The 19,241-nt window shown below is 40.3% G+C and overlaps 1 protein-coding gene across 2 annotated transcripts in view; it reads left to right on the forward strand.

The window, feature by feature from the left end:
* Window positions 1-19,241, forward strand: part of pfkmb (phosphofructokinase, muscle b) — an 82,290-nt gene that overhangs the window by 46,698 nt on the left and 16,351 nt on the right. Inside the window, exons 19-21 of one of the 2 annotated variants that reach the window (XM_053497691.1) lie at window positions 14,817-14,928; window positions 15,074-15,173; window positions 15,407-15,512. The exons of the other annotated variant lie outside the window; for it this stretch is intronic. Of the exons in view, the coding sequence (XP_053353666.1) occupies window positions 14,817-14,928; window positions 15,074-15,173; window positions 15,407-15,512 (318 nt within the window). The remainder of the gene's footprint in view (window positions 1-14,816; window positions 14,929-15,073; window positions 15,174-15,406; window positions 15,513-19,241) is intronic. 2 annotated transcript variants of the gene reach the window in all.

Below are 19,241 nucleotides of genomic sequence, written 5' to 3' on the forward strand. Positions count from 1 at the left end.
GAGCGTATGCACGAAAGAAAGGGCTTATATTGTGATTTATTCAAGGTTACTAAAGCCTGGCTTACTACTACTAATAAAAATTATTTCAATGTAACACATGGGTCTCAATCACAAAATTAGCCAACGCTGTAAACAGATGACAAGACAAATTATATACTCTGAAAGTCATGTTTTATTTTAACATTTAAAGATATGAAAAAAAACACAAAAATATAAAAACAATCACCAATTGTTAAAGCCAGCCCGTGGCTGGTTAGGGTCATGTTTACGGGGGCTTCGCAGTCTTTCGTCAATTTTACTTTTGACTTGAAACCAATATGGCTTATTTAAGATCAGTGTTGGGTGTAACGTTTTACTTTGTAAGTAGCGAGTAAAGTACTTGGATTACTTTTTTGATGAATGTGTGTATATGTGCTTCATATTATTTTCATAATGATGAACTGGGATGGCCAAAATCGTGCTTTAAAAGTTTCTTATATAGTTTTTATAATGTCTTGACAGGGACAAAACAATGAAAGACATGGCAATGCCTCGATTTAAATGGTCTTGAAATTAAGTAAATTTCCTGATAGTAGGCTATTTAATAGTGTTAACTATGCAAAAGTCCTGATTCATGGATATGCCAACATATCTTATTTAAAACATAAAAATGTGTCGACATCATCAGAAGACATAAATTAACTATACATACAGTGTATATATATATATATATATATATATATATATATATATATATATATATACACACACACACACACAATCACTCCGTGCAGATACACCGTCTAGGGAACAACTGAACAACAGGTCTTCACTTCGTAATACACCTAAATCTAAAATCTAAAATTAATTTTCTTTTACTTAACATAAGGCAGCGTTTTGATCAAAAGGATGATAAATGCCTGCGATTTATGGATGAAAATGCAGACATAACCCCCACCCCCAGAAAAACAACAAACACAAATATATAGGCTACTTGCTAGATAAACGCTGGCTTTTCCAGCACGCCAGTGTGCTCTGATGTGAGCGAATTCATTCAAGTCATAATTAGAGAATATATAAAGAGATAAATATATTGTGTGGTCTGCCTGGAATGCGTGTGGTGACTGGGGTTGGTTCCACTTTCCCATGAAGGTGGTCCTGTCCTCGACTGATGCAGACAGCTGTTCTCTGAGGACCTGTGACTTCAGTCGCTCAATAGTTCAGGACTGAAATTTTTCACAGTCTACCTGAGCCTCCAGGAACAAACTGGACTTTAATCTTACACATCTCCTCTTATACTGAACTTCCAGTCTCGCATATTATTATGCACATCAATCCCTGCTATCTGTTTTCACCCAGATGAGGATGGGTTCCCTGTTGAGTCTGGTTCCTCTCAAGGTTTCTTCCTTTTACCATCTCAGGGAGTTTTTCCTTGCCACTGTCACCGTCGTCCTAGGCTTGCTCATCAGGGACAATCAGGGACAATCATATCATTTTGATTCATACACATTCACATTTCATACAAACTTAATTCTTTTGATTGTGTAAAGCTGCTTTGTGATGATGTAAATCGTTAAAAGCGCTATACAAATAAAATTGAATTTAATTGAATAAATAACATAGACAAAGTATAATACAGTATGACTGTCCATACAGTAAATAAAAAGAAAAGTAACAAATTCAACTATTAAGTCTGATTTAATTGCTATCATTAATCATTTTATATTTTTTAAAATCTATTTTAGGGAGAGACGTCCTCTGTATTGTTAATCCATCTAAACCCCCTACAGTATTTGCCAACAGCGCACACAGTTTGATAACTTTACACGTATCGTGAATTAAAGGTGACAAGAGATTTCGCAGAATCTTCTGACACAATGCTTGCTCTGAAGGACTATACTCAACAAGAAAATAGAGAATAAGAATCATGTTTATAATAAGAAAATTAATTAAATAATAAAATTATATCAAATAAGATGTTATCTAAAAGCCTGACCGACCAAATTTCTCACTCACTGCTGAAGTAGGTAAATATGCTTATACTGTAGATATGGAGGTTAGATTTTAAAAGTAAAATCGCAAGTAAATTACAAACAGCATGTTTATGTTGTAAAATATGAATAAAACAGTATTAGACACAAATATATGATATGGTAGTATATACAATGAAAAAGCTATTTACACGAGTGCTCAAATGTAAAGAAAACGCAATTATTAACTTTAATAATTACTACTATTTTCTGTTCAAATTTAAAGATGCCCATGCGTGTGTGCAAACAGATGAAGTACAACAAAGAATACAAAAGAATCCAAATCAAAAGAGTTTTATTGCCAAGGAATTTGTTTTAGTGACAAAGCTTCCAGAACAAAAAACAAATGACAAGATAAAACAGCACGACACAAAAAAAGGTTGACATCTTTTTAAAAAAAAATCTTTCTTTTTTTTCCTTCATTTTTGTGAAGCTGCTTTGAAACATGACCATTGTTAACAGTGCTATATAAAAAAAATTTAATTAAATTGAACATCAAATGAAGTATGGTGTAAGATACTTTTAAATAAGTTACATAAATATCTGAAATCTGCGGTATTATACAGTATATTGCACTGTGGTACTGTACACAATATTGCACATATATTTATTGACAGTTGATGTTTAACTGTTCATGAGGTAGATTTTCCCTGGGGAAAAAACCTGTTTTGTGCCTGGCTGTCCTAGTGTTCGGTGCTCTATAGCGTCGACCTGGCAGCAAAAGTTCAAATAGATGGTGGCTTGGGTGTGAGGGATCCAAAGTGATATTCCGAGCCCTTTTCCTCACTCTGGATGTATATAGTTTTTGCAGCGTGGGCAGGGGAGTGCCAATAATTCTTTGTAGTCTTCTGAAGTCTGCTTTCGTAGCTGAGCCAAACCAGACAGTTATTGAAGTGCACAGGACAGATTCAATGACGGCTGAGTAGAACTGTGTGAGGAGCTCCTGTGGCAGGTTGAATTTCTTCAGCTGGCGAAGGAAATACAACCTCTGGTGGGCCTTTTTAACAATGGAGTCAATGTGAATGACCCACTTCAGGTCCTGAGAGATGGTCGTGCCCAGGACCGGAATGACTCCACTGCTGTCACAGTGCTGTTCATGATGGTGAGTGGGGGAAGTGCAGGTGGGTTCCTTCTGAAGTCCACAATCATCTCCACTGTTTTAAGCGTGTTTAGCTCCAGGTTGTTGTGACTGCACCAGACAGCCCGCTGCTCGACCTGACTTCTCTATGCAGACTCGTCACCATCCTGGATGAGGCCGATGATTGTAGTGTCATCTGCAAATTTCAGGAGCTTGACAGTGGGGTCTGTATAAGTTTAGAAAGTTTTAAGTGCAGAGTTTAAAACGATTTAACAAGACCGAGCAGACCTACATGAAAGGTGAAGAGGGAGAAGAGGGATTACAGTAACTTAGCGCACTGTTGCGTTGTATATACTGTACAACACGTGTTTATCAGCCTTTTGATAAAAAAGCTGCCTTTTGTAAAGTTAAAGTACTTTACATAAGACGAATAGCTTTATTTCAGTCATAAACTCACAATCACATTCCAGCTATTATTTCCAGACAGAAACAGAAAAAAACATCATGATTGATATTATAAAAAGCCTAAAGCACTTCGTGTTTGTAAGGATTTCTTGAATTTTAGTAGACCTTCTTTTGTCTACTCAGTGCTCAGCCTGTATTCTGTCTGTCCCGCCTGGATCCAGGGAACCCCTCAATGATACACACAAGTCAGTGGATGCAGGAGTGTTTACATCTGGTCTGAAATGTTTTTAAAAGATAAGGTGAAGAAGAACATAAATTCAGGAGTAGCTCTGCATTTACGAGCGTTTAACAGCTTTACGACCATTAACATAAACTACTATAGAATGTGTTAGAGGTGAGGTGGACGCGTCGGATGTGGGCGCCGGCACTGTTCTCTCCCAGCGAGGTCCAGACCAAAAGCTACACCCTTGTGGCTTCTTCTCCAAAAAATTTAATCCCACTCAGCAGCAATACGGGGTAGGGGACCGCGAGCTGTTGGGCATAAAGTGGGCCTTGGAGGAATGGCGTCACTGGCTCCAGGGCGCCAGTGAGCTGTTCATTGTCTGGACGGATCACCAGAATCTCATCACCATCAGAAATCTCAAACAACTCAACCCACGGCAGGCACGATGGGCACTATTCTTTGAACAGTTCGACTTCCATCTGTCATACCGCCCGGGGTCCAAAAACCACAATTCTGCAGGGCGTGTCTTCACAACACACATGGGGTATAGCCACGGGTGTGTAGTCCAGTGCGGCAATGCTTTAGACTGCATTACCCACAAAGCATTGCCCACAACGCAGTGCTTTGTGGGTAATGCAGTCCAAACTGGAAAACGCTGGAATATAGAGCCTGAGCCTGTTCTCCTAAGTAGTTTTTGGTTTGATTTAAGTACGGAACCCACCCGGAAATTTGTAATATCGCCTGACAACGCAGAAATTAAAAGAATGGACATGCATCGACTCGATTTCTCTTTCTCATCACTGCATGGGCATGAATTAACGGGCTGTTACGCTGCCGCGAGCAACATTGGACTACGGTTCGGAAGATCCCAGGTTCAAACCCCACAACCACCACGTTGCCACTGTTGGGCCCTTGAGCAAGGCCCTTAACCCTCAACTGCTCAGATGTGTAATGAGATAAAAATGTAAGTCGCTCTGGATAAGAGCGCCTGCCAAATGCCTAAATGTTATAAACCATCTAACGTTACAAAGGTAAGCATAATATAGTTTTCCAACTACGCACACAGTTTGCAAGTAGACAATCACCTTAATGCATTGTTTATTATAAATGGGCGATTAGAAATTATATACAGACGGATGTACATAAAGAGGATGACATAACATAAAGACAAGTTAACTTACACTCCTCATTCACCGTTATTGTTGGAAAAAGAAATTACACTCACTGAGCCTGGTGAAGATGAAGCAGAAACACAAAGCGTTAGTACAGATCCATTTTTTAGCAGCTCCTTCCTAGCAAAACCTGCTTTATATTGATCCGCTTTTATAAAGCAGTCTGGTGAAAAATGATTAGCGCAAACATAAACGCATTTAGGTAGATCGGCGGGGACGTTAGCTTCAAAAACTAAATTCAGCCACTGCGTCCTCAACGCCTCAGATGTCGGTAGTGAATGACGACTGCTGTGTTCGCTATTACACCCAACAACTATACACCACACTCGCTTAGGCAACATTTAGCTCCAGCGGCAAAAAATAATGGCCGACAGCTTCTTCTCACTCGGGGCGGGTCTTTGCTAAAACATCAGTGTCAATCAACTATAGTAGGAGCGGCCTCTGTTGGTGTGGCGTTACATCGACAGGCATTTGAGATTGGCCTGATTTCAGAAAGGGCATCTTATTTAAATAAATGAAAAGAAAATCACTGGGCGGCTCTTTATCATTGTAGAGTGGTTGTGTACCTACTCTCCTAACACACATTTCAGTCCAAACAGCTTGAAAAAGTGCATGTAGGCCTGTATGACCCCTTCAAGGTTAAGTCAGAAACATAAGCATTAATTTATTACATTTAGTACATTAATAAACAACATAATGCCCATGTAAAGAAAATAAACTAGTAAATTGCAACTTTCCATATTATAAAATTAGAAATAGTCTTAATAAAAACTTTACTAGCTAATGTTTGTAGCTAGTTTATGTATGTGCTGTTTCCATGTTTGGATAGGTGTTACTGCAAATAATGACAAATATTTTAGCCAATACCACCCTTTAAAATTAGGTTCATTAGTATTTTCTCCTCTCCTCTAGGCTGTAAAAGAGAAAGACTGACTGCATTTCAATAAAAGACAGTTTATTTTGTCCAAGTGTTCATACTTTCCTGAAAACATTTTATGTTGCGATTTACCACCACTGGCACGCCATTGGGCCTGTGATTACTGTGGTCTTGGCCCCCAAGGGATGTGGCCCCCGCTGCAGTATGCATCCCTTATTTTTTGGATTAAAAGTGGTAACCCTAGCTGCTGGTGCTGCCAGTGATTTTCAAAAAACTAAACTGGGAAATAAACTGTAAATTACCCCAAACAAATTTTATTTAAAAAATCACTACTTACCCTGAATAAGGTCCATCTTCATCTCTGTAGTGCAGTTTGATAGCGTCAGTGGGGGTGGGGTGTTGTTTTTTTATTCACATGATTGCAACTCAGTGCAGCTAAATTGATGGCTTGTGTTAATTCAATTCAATTTTATTTGTATAGCGCTTTTAGCAATTTTCATTGCCGCAAAGCAGCTTTACACAGTCAAAATAATTATTTAAGTTTGTATGAAATGTGAATTTGTATGGATTAAAATGGCCAGTTTGTCCCTGGTGAGCAAGCCGAGGGCGACAGTGGCAAGGAAAAACTCCCTGAGATGGTAATAGGAAGAAACCTTGAGAGGAACCAGACTCAACCCTTAATTCCTACTACATTCTCTAATCTGTGAAGAAGAATAGCGTGATCAACGGTGTCAAAAGCTGCACTGAGGTCAAGTAATACAAGCATAGTTACACAACCCTGATCAGAGGCCAATAGGATGTCATTTACTACTTTAACGAGTGCTGTCTCTGTACTGTGATGAGGCCTAAATCCTGACTGATACAGTTCATGTATGCCATTTCTATGTAGATATGAGCATAGCTGCTCCGCTACTATCTTTTCCAGAATCTTAGAGATAAAGGGGAGGTTTGATATTGGCCTGTAACTGGACAGCTGACAGGGGTCGAGGTCAGGTTTTTCAATTACTGGTTTGATAACTGCTTATTTAAAAGATTTTGGAACATAACCAATGCTGAGTGAAGAATTAATTATTCTCAACAGGGGTTCTGTTATTGCTGGTACTATCTGTTTAAGAAAATGTGTCGGTACAGGATCTAATATACAGGTTGATGAATTTGAAGAAGAGATAAGTGAAATTAGTTCATTCTCTTCAAGGGGAGTAAAGTATTCTAGGTTCTGATCTGACATGGCTAGATTAACATCTGCATCAATTACATTGTTCGGTTTTAAAACCTCAATTTTTAGGAACCAGACTCAACAGGGAACCCATCCTCATTTGGGTAAAACAGAAAGCAGTAAATTATCTGCATTTATACAGTGTGTAGGGTGGGAGGCAGTTCAGCTATAATAGCTGATGTTAATTGATGTTAATATGGAGTCCAGGTAGTTATTGAAGACCCAGGTAGACTTGTAAGAAGTTCCAGTCATGAACTATCGAACTGTCAAGTCCCCAGAGAAACAGTTGCCAACACCAGTCAAGGCCAGAACTATTTTCTAGGTAGAGAGAATCATTCCCAGACACCAGACGCATCCCAGAGAGACACACGGGGCATCCATGTGACGAGATCTTCAGCCAGAAGCGGGGCACCAGGATGGGTCAGACAGGTCCGGAGGGCAGAGGGAGTCTGGATCACTGGCAGCTCAGGAACGACATGTGTAGCTCGACAGAGAGAGAGAAAGAGTGAAAGGGGGAGACAGGAGGAGAAGAGGAGAGATGGCAGTTAGGTATGGTCACAGTCACACAATGTATAATGTGAATGTATAGTAACTGTAGAGTGCAAGCAGAGACTCCGGCAGGACTAACTATGACAGCATAACTAAAAGGGAGAGCCAGAAGGAAACACAAACATGAGGGCTTCCTGACATGTAAAGCAAACAATCACCTCACCGTCAGCAAACCTGAGTGATCAATGAGAGTGAGGAAGACAGCATCCAAACATACCAGTTCACCATAATACTCTACGTCCATGAGTCCCCCAGATCTGCTCCTTTACCTAAGGCTAATCTATTTATAAAAATGCTTGGCTAAATAAATAGGTTTTTAGCCTGGACTTAAACACTGAGACTGTGTCTGAGTCCTGAATACTATTTGGAAGACTATTCCATAATTTTGGGGCTTTGTAAGAAAAAGCTCTGCCCCCAGCTGTATTTTTCATAATACGCGGTACTGACAAGCAGCCTGCATCCTTTGATCGAAGTAGGCGTGGCGGATCGTAAGACACTAGCAGTTCGCTCAGGTACTGCGGCGCAAGACCATTTAATGCTTTATATGTCAAGATAGTATTTTAAAATCAATGCGAAATTTCACAGGGACCCAATGGAGGGGTGATGTGCTCATATCTTCTGGTTCTAGTGAGGACTCTCGCTGCTGCATTCTGGACTAGCTGAAGCTTATTTATGCATCTAGCTGAACAACCAGACAGTAAGGCATTACAATAGTCCAACCTAGAGGTGATAAAAGCATGAACTAGTTTTTCTGCATCGTTTAGCGACAATAAATTTCTTATCCTGGCAATATTTCTGCGGTGAAAGAATACTATCCTGGTAATATTATCTACATGTGCTTTAAATGAAAGGCTGGAATCAATAATCACACCAAGGTCTTTCACTGTTGCATTTGATGGAACAGAAAGGCCATCTAAAATTACGGTGTGATCTAAAATTTTACTCCTAGCTGTATGCGGTCCTATGACTAGAACTTCTGTCTTATCCGGATTTAGCAGAAGGAAGTTAATTAGCATCCAATTTCTTATGTCCTGCACACATTGCTCAATTTTAGTAAACTGTTTTTTCTCATCAGGTTTTGCTGAGACATATAACTGTGTATCGTCAGCATAACAATGAAAACTAATACCATGCTTACGGATTATGTTGCCCAGAGGAAGCATGTAAAGGGAAAAAAGCAGTGGACCTAAAACTGAACCCTGCGGAACGCCAAACTCCACTAGAGAACATGCAGAATAATCACCATTTAAGTCTACATACTGATAACGATGGGTCAGATAGGATCTGAGCCAGGAGAGGGCTGTACCCTTAATTCCTACTACATTCTCTAATCTGTGAAGAAGAATAGCGTGATCAACGGTGTCAAAAGCTGCACTGAGGTCAAGTAATACAAGCATGGTTACACAACCCTGATCAGAGGCCAATAAGATGTCATTTACTACTTTAACGAGTGCTGTCTCTGTACTGTGATGAGGCCTAAATCCTGACTTATACAGTTCATGTATGCCATTTCTATGTAGATATGAGCATAGCTGCTCCGCTACTATCTTTTCCAGAATCTTAGAGATAAAGGGGAGGTTTGATATTGGCCTGTAACTGGACAGCTGACAGGGGTCGAGGTCAGGTTTCTCAATTACTGGTTTGATAACTGCTTATTTAAAAGATTTTGGAACATAACCAATGCTGAGTGAAGAATTAATTATTCTCAACAGGGGTTCTGTTATTGCTGGTACTATCTGTTTAAGAAAATGTGTCGGTACAGGATCTAATATACAGGTTGATGAATTTGAAGAAGAGATAAGTGAAATTAGTTCATTCTCTTCAAGGGGAGTAAAGTATTCTAGGTTCTGATCTGACATGGCTAGATTAACATCTGCATCAATTACATTGTTCGGTTTTAAAACCTCAATTTTATGCCTAATATTTACAATTTTATTATTAAAAAAGTTCATGAAGTCCTCACTATTGCATGATGATGTTGTGGAAATTTCTGCAGTGGTCTTATTTCTGGTTAATTTGGCTACAGCATTAAATAAGAATCTAGGATTATTTTTGTTTTTTTCTATATGAGTGGAGAGATATGTTGATCTAGCTACACTAAGCTTTTCTATAGTTCAGGATGCTCTCCTTACATGCTATTTGAAATACTAGTAATTTAGTTTGACGCCATTTACGTTCTAATTTCCGAGCGGTCTGTTTTAAATTGCGCGTGTGATCGTTATACCAGGTTAACGTGTTCTTGAAAACAAAGTGCCATCTAGTAGTGGCACCAGGTAAATGAATTAATAGGGCTTGAATGGGCATGTTTACTGTGAAAACTTGCCATGCCTTTCTGGCAGGAGAGGGAGGGGGAAATAACGCAATGGGCAGCCACACGCCATTCGCACACCATTCACTCGGCCTCGGTTATTTGATATGGCTCCTACTGTATGTCTACGGGTAATCCATGGAGCCGAAACATGTGGTCAATCATAAGTTTAGGTGTTTCTTTGGTTGATGGGAGTTTGAGTAACAGAATAAAGTTAGCTGATTTGGAGAAGCGGTCGCAACAGTACTGTAAGTATGCAAGTGTTATTCTTTGAGGGGGGGTAATCCAGTGATGAAATCGAGGGCGAAGGATTCCGCGGCCCAGGCAGCGGATCACAGTGCAAGTGTCTTCCCCGAAAAATCTGGCGGTCGCACATCCCGACGAACATCCAGAACTCCTGGAAATTCATAGTGATCAGGGAACTAAAAAAAACATCCAAAGATATCCCAGTTCCCACAGAAAGGTCACGGGCACAGGGTGTTGTGCCCCACACCGATAAGCCATGTGAGGAGTTCTCCGACACGTAGATACACGTGAGGAGTCCTTCTCACCAGAGGCACAGGTACATGCTATCCAGATCAGTAACAGTTCATATGATGAGAGCGATACTGAACTAGAGCCTCTTATTAATTTTAAGGGATGACCATGGGGAGTTAGACACCCTCCCACTCATGGATTCTTCTTGTCCACTTACGGGGTTAAAGTAGGAGGTTATTTTTTTCACGAACCGCTTCAGGATCAGCTTAATGTGCTTACTTGCACACCGTCGGAGTCAACGAAATCATACAAGTCCATCAGACACCTGCGCAAAGCCAGGAAACTAGTTGATTGGGGTCTCAGTGTACATAAGAAATATTGCATTCTGGAGGACTCCAATGTGGGTAGATTCCCTCATCACTCCTTTGCTGATGTCCAGGTTGACAGTTACCCAGGTGGTACATTCAGACAGGGTCAAAAAGTAAAGTTGTTGGCTAATAAAGAAATGCAGCGGGCTCTGAGGGCAGGAAGGGAGAAATTTCCCAATGCCAACATCATAATCCTGCTCGTTAATTTCTCCAGGACATTAAGAGGAGATGAACAGGTGATCCTGGATAACCTAAATAGCCACATCCAGAGAAACATGTCTCATCTGCCATTATTGCCAAAAACACAATTTAGAGTAGGTAATGATCAAATACACTGGACATTAGATTGTACTTAAGCCATATTTGAACATTGGATCGAGCACCTAAACTTAGTTGCCCTATAAACCCAAAACCGGGATTATCGGATAGGAAGAGTGAAGTTTTAGATCTGTCCAAATACTTCACACCAATAAAAAAGGGCAAATTCAATTATAAAGCAAGGGCCTTACATTTATTCCTACACCCAAAATAAATATAAACACAAAAAACAACTGATCGCTGATACACAACAATATCATAGGAGACTTGCTTCTAGCATGTCATATAAGGAGGAGGGAGAAATCCCTCCATTCACAGGGAAGCCCAGCTGGACTTCCAAATTATCTCAAGTCTTAAACACCATCAGACAAATAATCAGAGCAGACAAATATGCGATCAGAAATATACCCTCGAATTACAGGGAAAACCTGTGTCAGGTGTTCAAACCTGAGTCGGGATAAAAGACAGGCCTTAAGACAATAAAAAAATAACAGATCCATTGTGATCAAGCCAGCTGACAAAGGCAGTGCTGTGGCCATAATGGGCAGGAACGGCAGTTGAACCAGGAAGAATTTTTTAAAAACTTTCAGAACTCATCCTCCTTAAAACTGTTCAAAATCACTTACTTTTTTTCATAAAAAATTTTATTAAAAAATAAAAATAAAATCTTGGATACTTAAATGGTGAAAAATACAAGAATATGGATGATTTCAATTTATTTAAATTTTATTTGTATAGCGCTTTTAACAATTTACATTGTTGCAAAGCAGCTTTACACAATCAAAAGAATTGAGTTTGTATGAAATGTGAATGTGTATGAATTAAAATGATATGATTTAATTATTTAACATTGTTATTAAGTATACTTACCTGGGTATACTAACCTGCTTCATTTTAATAACTTCATATAATTAGGAAATGGAAGGAATTGGAAAAAAGGAACAAAAAAAAAGATTTTTATTTTATTTATCATTTTTAAATACAAGAATACCATATTAGAGTTCATCAGATAGAGGAAAAAATCAAGTTAAGGAAAATAAAAATAAGCTCCACACTGAAAAAGTTTCTTATTTTCTTTTTTCCTTTTTTTTACAAAGGGACGGAGCCCAGCCTCTGCATGCATGTGAGCAGGGGTGGTGGGGGATAAGGAGGGGTTTTAGAAAACCCTTAGGTTTAGGCTTTGTTCACACGGCGTTAAAATCAAGTGTTTTTTATGGCGTTCGTGGCGTCCAGTGAGCATGGATCAAGCACCGAGGGTTTTCTACACATAGGAGTCAAAGATCGTGTTCACATGGGCTTTGGTGACATGAATTTGTCTGGCTGCGCGTTTATACAGCGTCAAAAAACGTTGCATGTAGCTTTTTCTTGGCGTTCAAATCCCAACGAACGCAAGGAAAACATTTCTAGTAAGTTTTCTACCCTAGTGAGGGGGGACCCAGTAATTTTTTTCTCTCCCTACGTCACCGTATTACGAGAATTAAAAAAAAAAGAAGATTATTGTCTAATATAGCAAATTATTCCATAATAAAAGAAGGCACCTCAAATGACAATGGCGTTTTATATCCAGTTTCCAACACTGCCTCCACAGGTTAATACACAAACTGCAATTTGGGTAGCAGGCTGGCGTTAGACAGAGCCAAATGAATGCCAGTGTAGAAGTCAATCATGCACCGCTACGAAATGCAACATAAACGTCTAAAACGTTTAGAGCGCGTTCATTTGTCCAAAAATTTTATGCCCATGTGAACAAGATTTTAGAGTCTTGTTTTTGGTGCACGACACGCATGAGGCGACAAAGTTCTTGACGTCTTCCATAATAATTGCAGTGGGGGTGTTGAAAGTCTTCCACTTGTAAGCTTCCCTGAGCCGGACTAAATGGTAAGCGTTTCTCAGGTCCAATTTAGTGAAGAGGCTAAAGGACATTAAGGACATTGTCTTGCAGTAGCTCGAAGGGGAGTGAGTATTGATTCTTAATCGTGATTTCATTAAGTTCTCTGTAATCTATGCAGGGATGAAAGGAATTGTCTTTTTTTCTACAAAAAAGAATCCGGCACGTCTGGGGAAGGGGAAGGACGAATGATGCCTGCAGCTAGGGATTCAGAGATGTTGAGCTCCACTGTCTTTCTTTCAGGGTGCAATAGGTCATAGAGGCGTCCCTTAGGGGGCGACGTGCCAGGGAGGAGGTCAATTGCATAATCGTAGGGGCGAAGGGAAGCGAGCAAGACAGTGCGTGATTTGCTAAAGACCTGTTTCAGATCATGGTATCCAGCGGGGACCTTGGACAAGCTGGTGATTTCTTCTTGAGAAGTGGTTAATTAATTTCTGAAAGAGACAGAACGAAGACAGGAAGACAAGCAGACAGGGCTTCCTTCAAGGACAATTCTCCTTGTCCAGTCAATGTGGGGGCTTTAACCATGGCTTTAACCATGGGAGGTCAAGGATGACTGGTACATGGGGGTTCTTTTTAATTAGGAGGGAGATACTTTCGGCATGGTTTTCTGAGAATTGAAGTGAAAGCGGGTCTGAGCATTGGGTACTGGTGGTGGCGGCTATACCTGAGGAGCAGGCGATGAAGTAAGGTGCAACAGCTTAATCTGATCAGTGAGGGATGTCAGTGTTTGCGTGACAGTGTGAAACGTAGTCATGATGTGTTGAATATCTTGCTGATGAGAGCCTAAACTGCAGCGCCATCACCAGGTATGCGATATCTGCTGGATCCATAAGTGGCCAGATTATACTGTCACGATCCGAGCAGACGAGGTGGATCCTAGCGCAGAGCGAGTATGGAAAACAGTGCCGATTATCCTGTAATGAACAACACACTTATAATTTTATGAATAAAAACTCCGTGTGGAGATGCAGAGGCATAGCGTGAGCCTTGAGCAGAGAGTGCGGAATTGAAGAGGTCGTGTGCACTGAACCCCAGTCAGGTTCGCAGGAAATAATCGTTGTCGTGAGCGTGCGTGGTTTAAAGCCTTGAAATTAAATACAGTCTGTGATCCCGAATCGTGGTCGTGAAACGAGAGCAAGGATCAATCTCCAGAAATTCGAAAAAGCAATAATCCAAATTATGAAACGTGAGCGAGGTCAGTAAAACAGAGTGTGGGTCGAGATCCAAAAGTCAAGGCGGAGAAAAACTTTGGAAAATTGGGCATTAAGGCACACAATAATCTGGCAAGAGGTGGTGGTTTGTGAAAAAGTTATACAGAGGGGAGTAATGAATGAGATGAGAAACAGGTGTTCTCAAGCCCGTAAAGGAGGTGGCAAACATGAGCCTTGGACTAACCCCCGCCCCCGCCAAAAAAAAAACCCTCTTCCCAGTTGTGTTGGACTAATGGCACTTAGTTATTAACCTAGTTAACCCAGTGTAAGTATGTATCCAATGATGTAAACATTAAAGCACGTTTTGTAAGTCGCTCTGGATAAGAGCGTCTGCCAAATGCCTAAATGTAAATGTAAATGTAAATAGAAGCAGTGGACTGGAGTGTGGAATGGAGTTGCGTGTAATCATGGCTTGACTTGAGGCATGTATCATGACAGCAATGGATTGACAATTGCTGTGGTCCGTGCAGTGTACTTTAAAATGTGAAACTATTTACAGGTTGGAATATGGCACTCTTAACTAACAAGATTTTTTTTCAGTTAATGTAATTTTAACATGCTTTTACTGTTTTTCTGCACAATCAAAAGTCCCGCTTTGACTCGAACACTACGCATATCTGTTGTCACACTGTGTGTAAGAGATTAATCATGTAATCAGATCAGACTGGTAAGATCAGATGGGTTTACATGATAAATGGTGGTGATTTTCCACAGGAATGAAAAGTGTAGCTCTAACTACACCACAGACTTCATCTATAACCTGTACTCTGAGGAGGGAAGAGGAGTGTTCGACTGCCGCAAAAATGTTCTGGGACACATGCAGCAGGTCCTAATGATGAAGTCACTAGCTCCTTTACATTTTATATATTGATAATTTATATTGTACATCTATGTAGAGCTGCTAAGTGACAGTTGGACTGTTCCTCTGTTACGTGACTGTCTGATCTGTTTTTACCTGAACACACACATAGGGTGGAACTCCGACACCCTTCGACAGGAACTTTGGCACTAAGATGGGCGCTAAGGCGATGCTGTGGGTGACGAGTAAACTGAAGGAGTGTTACAGACACGGTTAGTGATGTCACACTGGGTAGGGTGTGTTTCCGTTTCCACCACAGGAACTATTTCAGGAACTTGCGACCCTTGTGTTTGAGTTCCTGCTACAGTTTCAGAATGTTTAAGTAGCTTTGTGTGTGGTGGGTAAAGTCTATTTAAATGAAGACTGCTGATTGGCCAAGCCCAAATTTAACACAGGTGTCATGTTTTTATCCTTAGAAGTCAGAAATGCATGTGTGTGTGTGTAGGTCGTATCTTTGCCAACACGCCGGAGTCGGCCTGTGTCTTGGGCCTGAAGAAGAGATCTCTGGTGTTCCAGACACTGTCTGAGCTCAAGGAGAACACCGACCTCGAGTGAGTGATGTCACACTCATCCCCCCCTGTTATGTTTCTTAATAAATTTAAGAAAACTTTTTGTAGCAAACTGAGTTTATTATATTTCTAGGACAGAAACTGGAGCAGCCTCAACTTCACGCACCCTCTCTGATTACTTTATAACACTACTGACACCTAGTGGTCAGATTAGTACTAGCCACTCAAATACATAAATAGATTGAATAACCACTAACCATTAAACAAACACTGTATTATAAGTTATAAGACTTAATACCGAAAATGACAGCCTCCAGAATTATTCACACTGAGCAGTCACAATCAACAAACTGCATTTTTTTTATGTCAATGTCGGCGTTTACTCCAGGCCAGTAGATTGCGGTTCTAGCCCTTCTTTTACATTTTTCTTCTCTGAGGTAGTCCTCATGTAGCCTTTTCAACATCTCTTGACTCAGTGACTGTAGGATAACAGAGCTGAGTGTGGTCAAAGGACTTCTGCTGAGACAGAACAGGATGTCTCAGCAGAAGTCTGTTGACCACACTCAGCTCTGTTCTGATGTTGTAGTACTGGGCATATTTTCCTCTGGACCAGCCATCATTCAGATGCGTAATGACCTGTTGCAAGCAACAGTCTTTCTCTGTCTCCACTACAATTTGCTTGAGCTTTGCGTCTGTGACTGAAGAGTTTCAGCAACCATACTCATCAGCGTCTGTGGAGTTTTCAGTGTGTTTTTCACTTTGGACAGAGCATCTGCCAGAACAATGTACTTTCCTTAGGTGTAACCTAGCTCTATGTCATACCTCTGCAAGCACATCATCAAACGCTGAATTCTTGGAGACATCTGATTCAGGATCTTTTTAATGATAGCTATTAATGGTTTGTGATCAGTCTGTGCCACAAATGTCGGTAACCCATACAAATAGTTATGAAATCGTCCCACTCCATACACCAAGCCCAAGCATTCTTTTTCTACCTGTGCGTATCGACACTCTGTGGGAGTCATCGTTCTTGAGGCATATGCAACTGGCCCTAATTTTTTTTTCTTCTGCCTGCAATAGAACAGCACCAGTCCATCTTTGAATGCATCTGTCTATATCTTTGTTTTTTTTGATGGGTCAAAGAATGTCAGAACTGGCTCTGAGGTGAGTTTGTAGTCTTCCCCATTCTTGTTCATGATTGGCTGTTCACTTGAACTCGCCTTTTCCACGTAACAGTTCTCAAAAGTGCACTGTTTTTGAAGACAAGTTTGGTATAAAAATTTCCCACGAAATTGATCATCCCTATCACTCTTAGTACAGCTTTTCTGTCTTTGGGTCTGGGCATTTGGAGAATTGCCTGTACTTTACTCTTATCCGGTTCTACACCCTCTTCTGACAGCTTGTCTCCTAGAAATTTTATTTTCTTGGTTCCAAATTGGCATTTGTCCTTATTCAATTTCAGCCCATACTTCTGTACTTGCTCTAGAACATCCATAAGCCATTTGTTGTGCTGTTTTATTGTGGAGCCCCACAATACGCTATAATCCACATAAACATGCACACCCTCAATGCCCTCAATTATGTGTTTCATATCTCTGTAAAACACTTTGGAAGCGGAGGAAATTTCAAATGGCATCCTTAAAAAGGAGTAACGGCCAAAGGGTGTGTTAAATGTCCAATACCTTTGTGCTGTTGTTATGTAGTTTCAGCTGCCAAAAGCCTTGAGATGCGTCCAAACTTGGCTCTTCAATTCACTTTAATTCAATTTTATTTGTATAGCGCTTTTAACAATTTACATTGTCACAAAGCAGCTTTACACAATTAAAGGAATTTAGTTTGTATGAAATGTGAATGTGTATTAATCGTAATTATATGATTGTCTCTGATGAGCAAGCCGAGGACGACGGCGACAGTGGCAAGAAAAAACTCCCTGAGATGGTAATAGAAAAAAACCTTGAGAGGAACCAGACCCAACAGGGAACCCATCCTCATCTGGGTGAAAAACAGATAGCTGGGATTGGTTTGCATAATATTATGCAAGACTGGAAGTCCCAACCAGATTTTTGAAAGAAGTGATGCATACGGTTGGAGAGCCACTTTTAAACATTATTAATTCTTCATTATATCTAGGTCATGTCCCTAAACCTTTCAAGTTGGCAGTTATTAAGCCGCTTCTTAAAAAATCTAATTTGGACGCAAATGAAATAACAAATTATAGACCGATTTCAAAACTCCACTTTATATCAAAAATATTAGAAAAAGTAGTATCAGCTCAAATATGCACATTTTTGCAGGAAAACAACATCCTTGAAGAATTTCAATCAGGTTTCAGGCCCCATCATAGTACAGAAACTGGACTAGTTAAGATTGCAAACGACTTGTTTTTAGCTTCAGACCAAGGCTGCACCTCAATTCTAGTCTTGCTTGATCTTAGTGCTGCATTCGACACTATAGATCATAACATTCTCATAGATCGCTTACAAAATCACATAGGTATTCAGGGACAGGCATTAAAATGGTTTAGATCATACCTGTCTGATCGATACCATTTTGTAGACCTAAATGGAGAACTGTCTGGTGTAATGCCAGTGAAATATGGGGTCCCACAAGGGTCAGTTTTAGGACCTCTGCTGTTCTCAATATACATGCTTCCCCTGGGTAACATCATTAGAAGACATGGGATTAGTTTCCATTGTTATGCTGATGATACCCAATTATATATCTCAACAAAACCAGACGAAATACCTAAATTGTCTAGATTAACCAAGTGTGTCCAGGACATAAAAGATTGGATGACCAATAACTTCCTTTTACTAAACTCAGACAAGACAGAGATATTACTCATCGGCCCAAAAACCAGCACACAACAGCTTTTACAATTCAGCCTGCGTTTAGAAGGATGTACTGTTACCACCAGCTCAACAGTAAAAGACCTGGGCGTAATATTAGACAGTAACTTGTCCTTTGAAAATCATATTTCCAATATCACAAAAACAGCCTTTTTCCATCTTAGAAATATCGCCAACCTTAGGAGCATCTTATCCGTATCTGTTGCAGAAAAGCTAGTTCATGCATTCATGACCTCCAGACTGGACTATTGTAATGCATTACCAGGTGGTTGTCCTGCATCCTCAATAAACAAGCTTCAGTTAGTCCAAAATGCAGCCGCCAGGATTCTCACCAGATCCAGAAAATATGATCATATAACCCCAATATTATCATCCCTGCACTGGCTACCTGTTCAGTTTAGAATTAATTACGAAATAGTATTACTTACATACAAGGCTTTAAATGGTTTAGCTCCCACATACATAACCAGTCTTCTGAAACGCTATAATCAGCCACGCTGTAGCGCAGCCACATAAAGGGCAAATTCATAAGGTGTGAGTAAGTCGGCTAAAAAGTAAAGAAAGCTGTAGCACTTTATTAATTGTGCTCGAATGGTTTAATGGTGCCTATGTATGCATTTAAGTTGTATTGGTTCGCTCCCGCCCTCGCGAGACTGCATAGCTGGCCGGCACGGGAGGATGGTGACGCACGTGGTCACATGACCCAGAAATAAAAGCCGGCCCGGCGAAACACTCGGGAAGAAGGTGGGAGTTTCAGCGCGCTGTTTACATGGTTTTCACAGAGTTTAAGGAGAGACAAACAAGGGCTGTTTCCTGCGGGATTTCCTTGCTTTCAGGATTAACCCCGACTGGTCTGCTTCGCTACGGTTCTCTTACTCCGACATCAGCCTCCCGGGATTATTTCATCAGTTCCGGTGAGACC

The sequence above is a fragment of the Clarias gariepinus genome, chromosome 6 (assembly GCF_024256425.1).
Source record: "Clarias gariepinus isolate MV-2021 ecotype Netherlands chromosome 6, CGAR_prim_01v2, whole genome shotgun sequence".
Lineage (NCBI taxonomy): Eukaryota > Metazoa > Chordata > Actinopteri > Siluriformes > Clariidae > Clarias > Clarias gariepinus.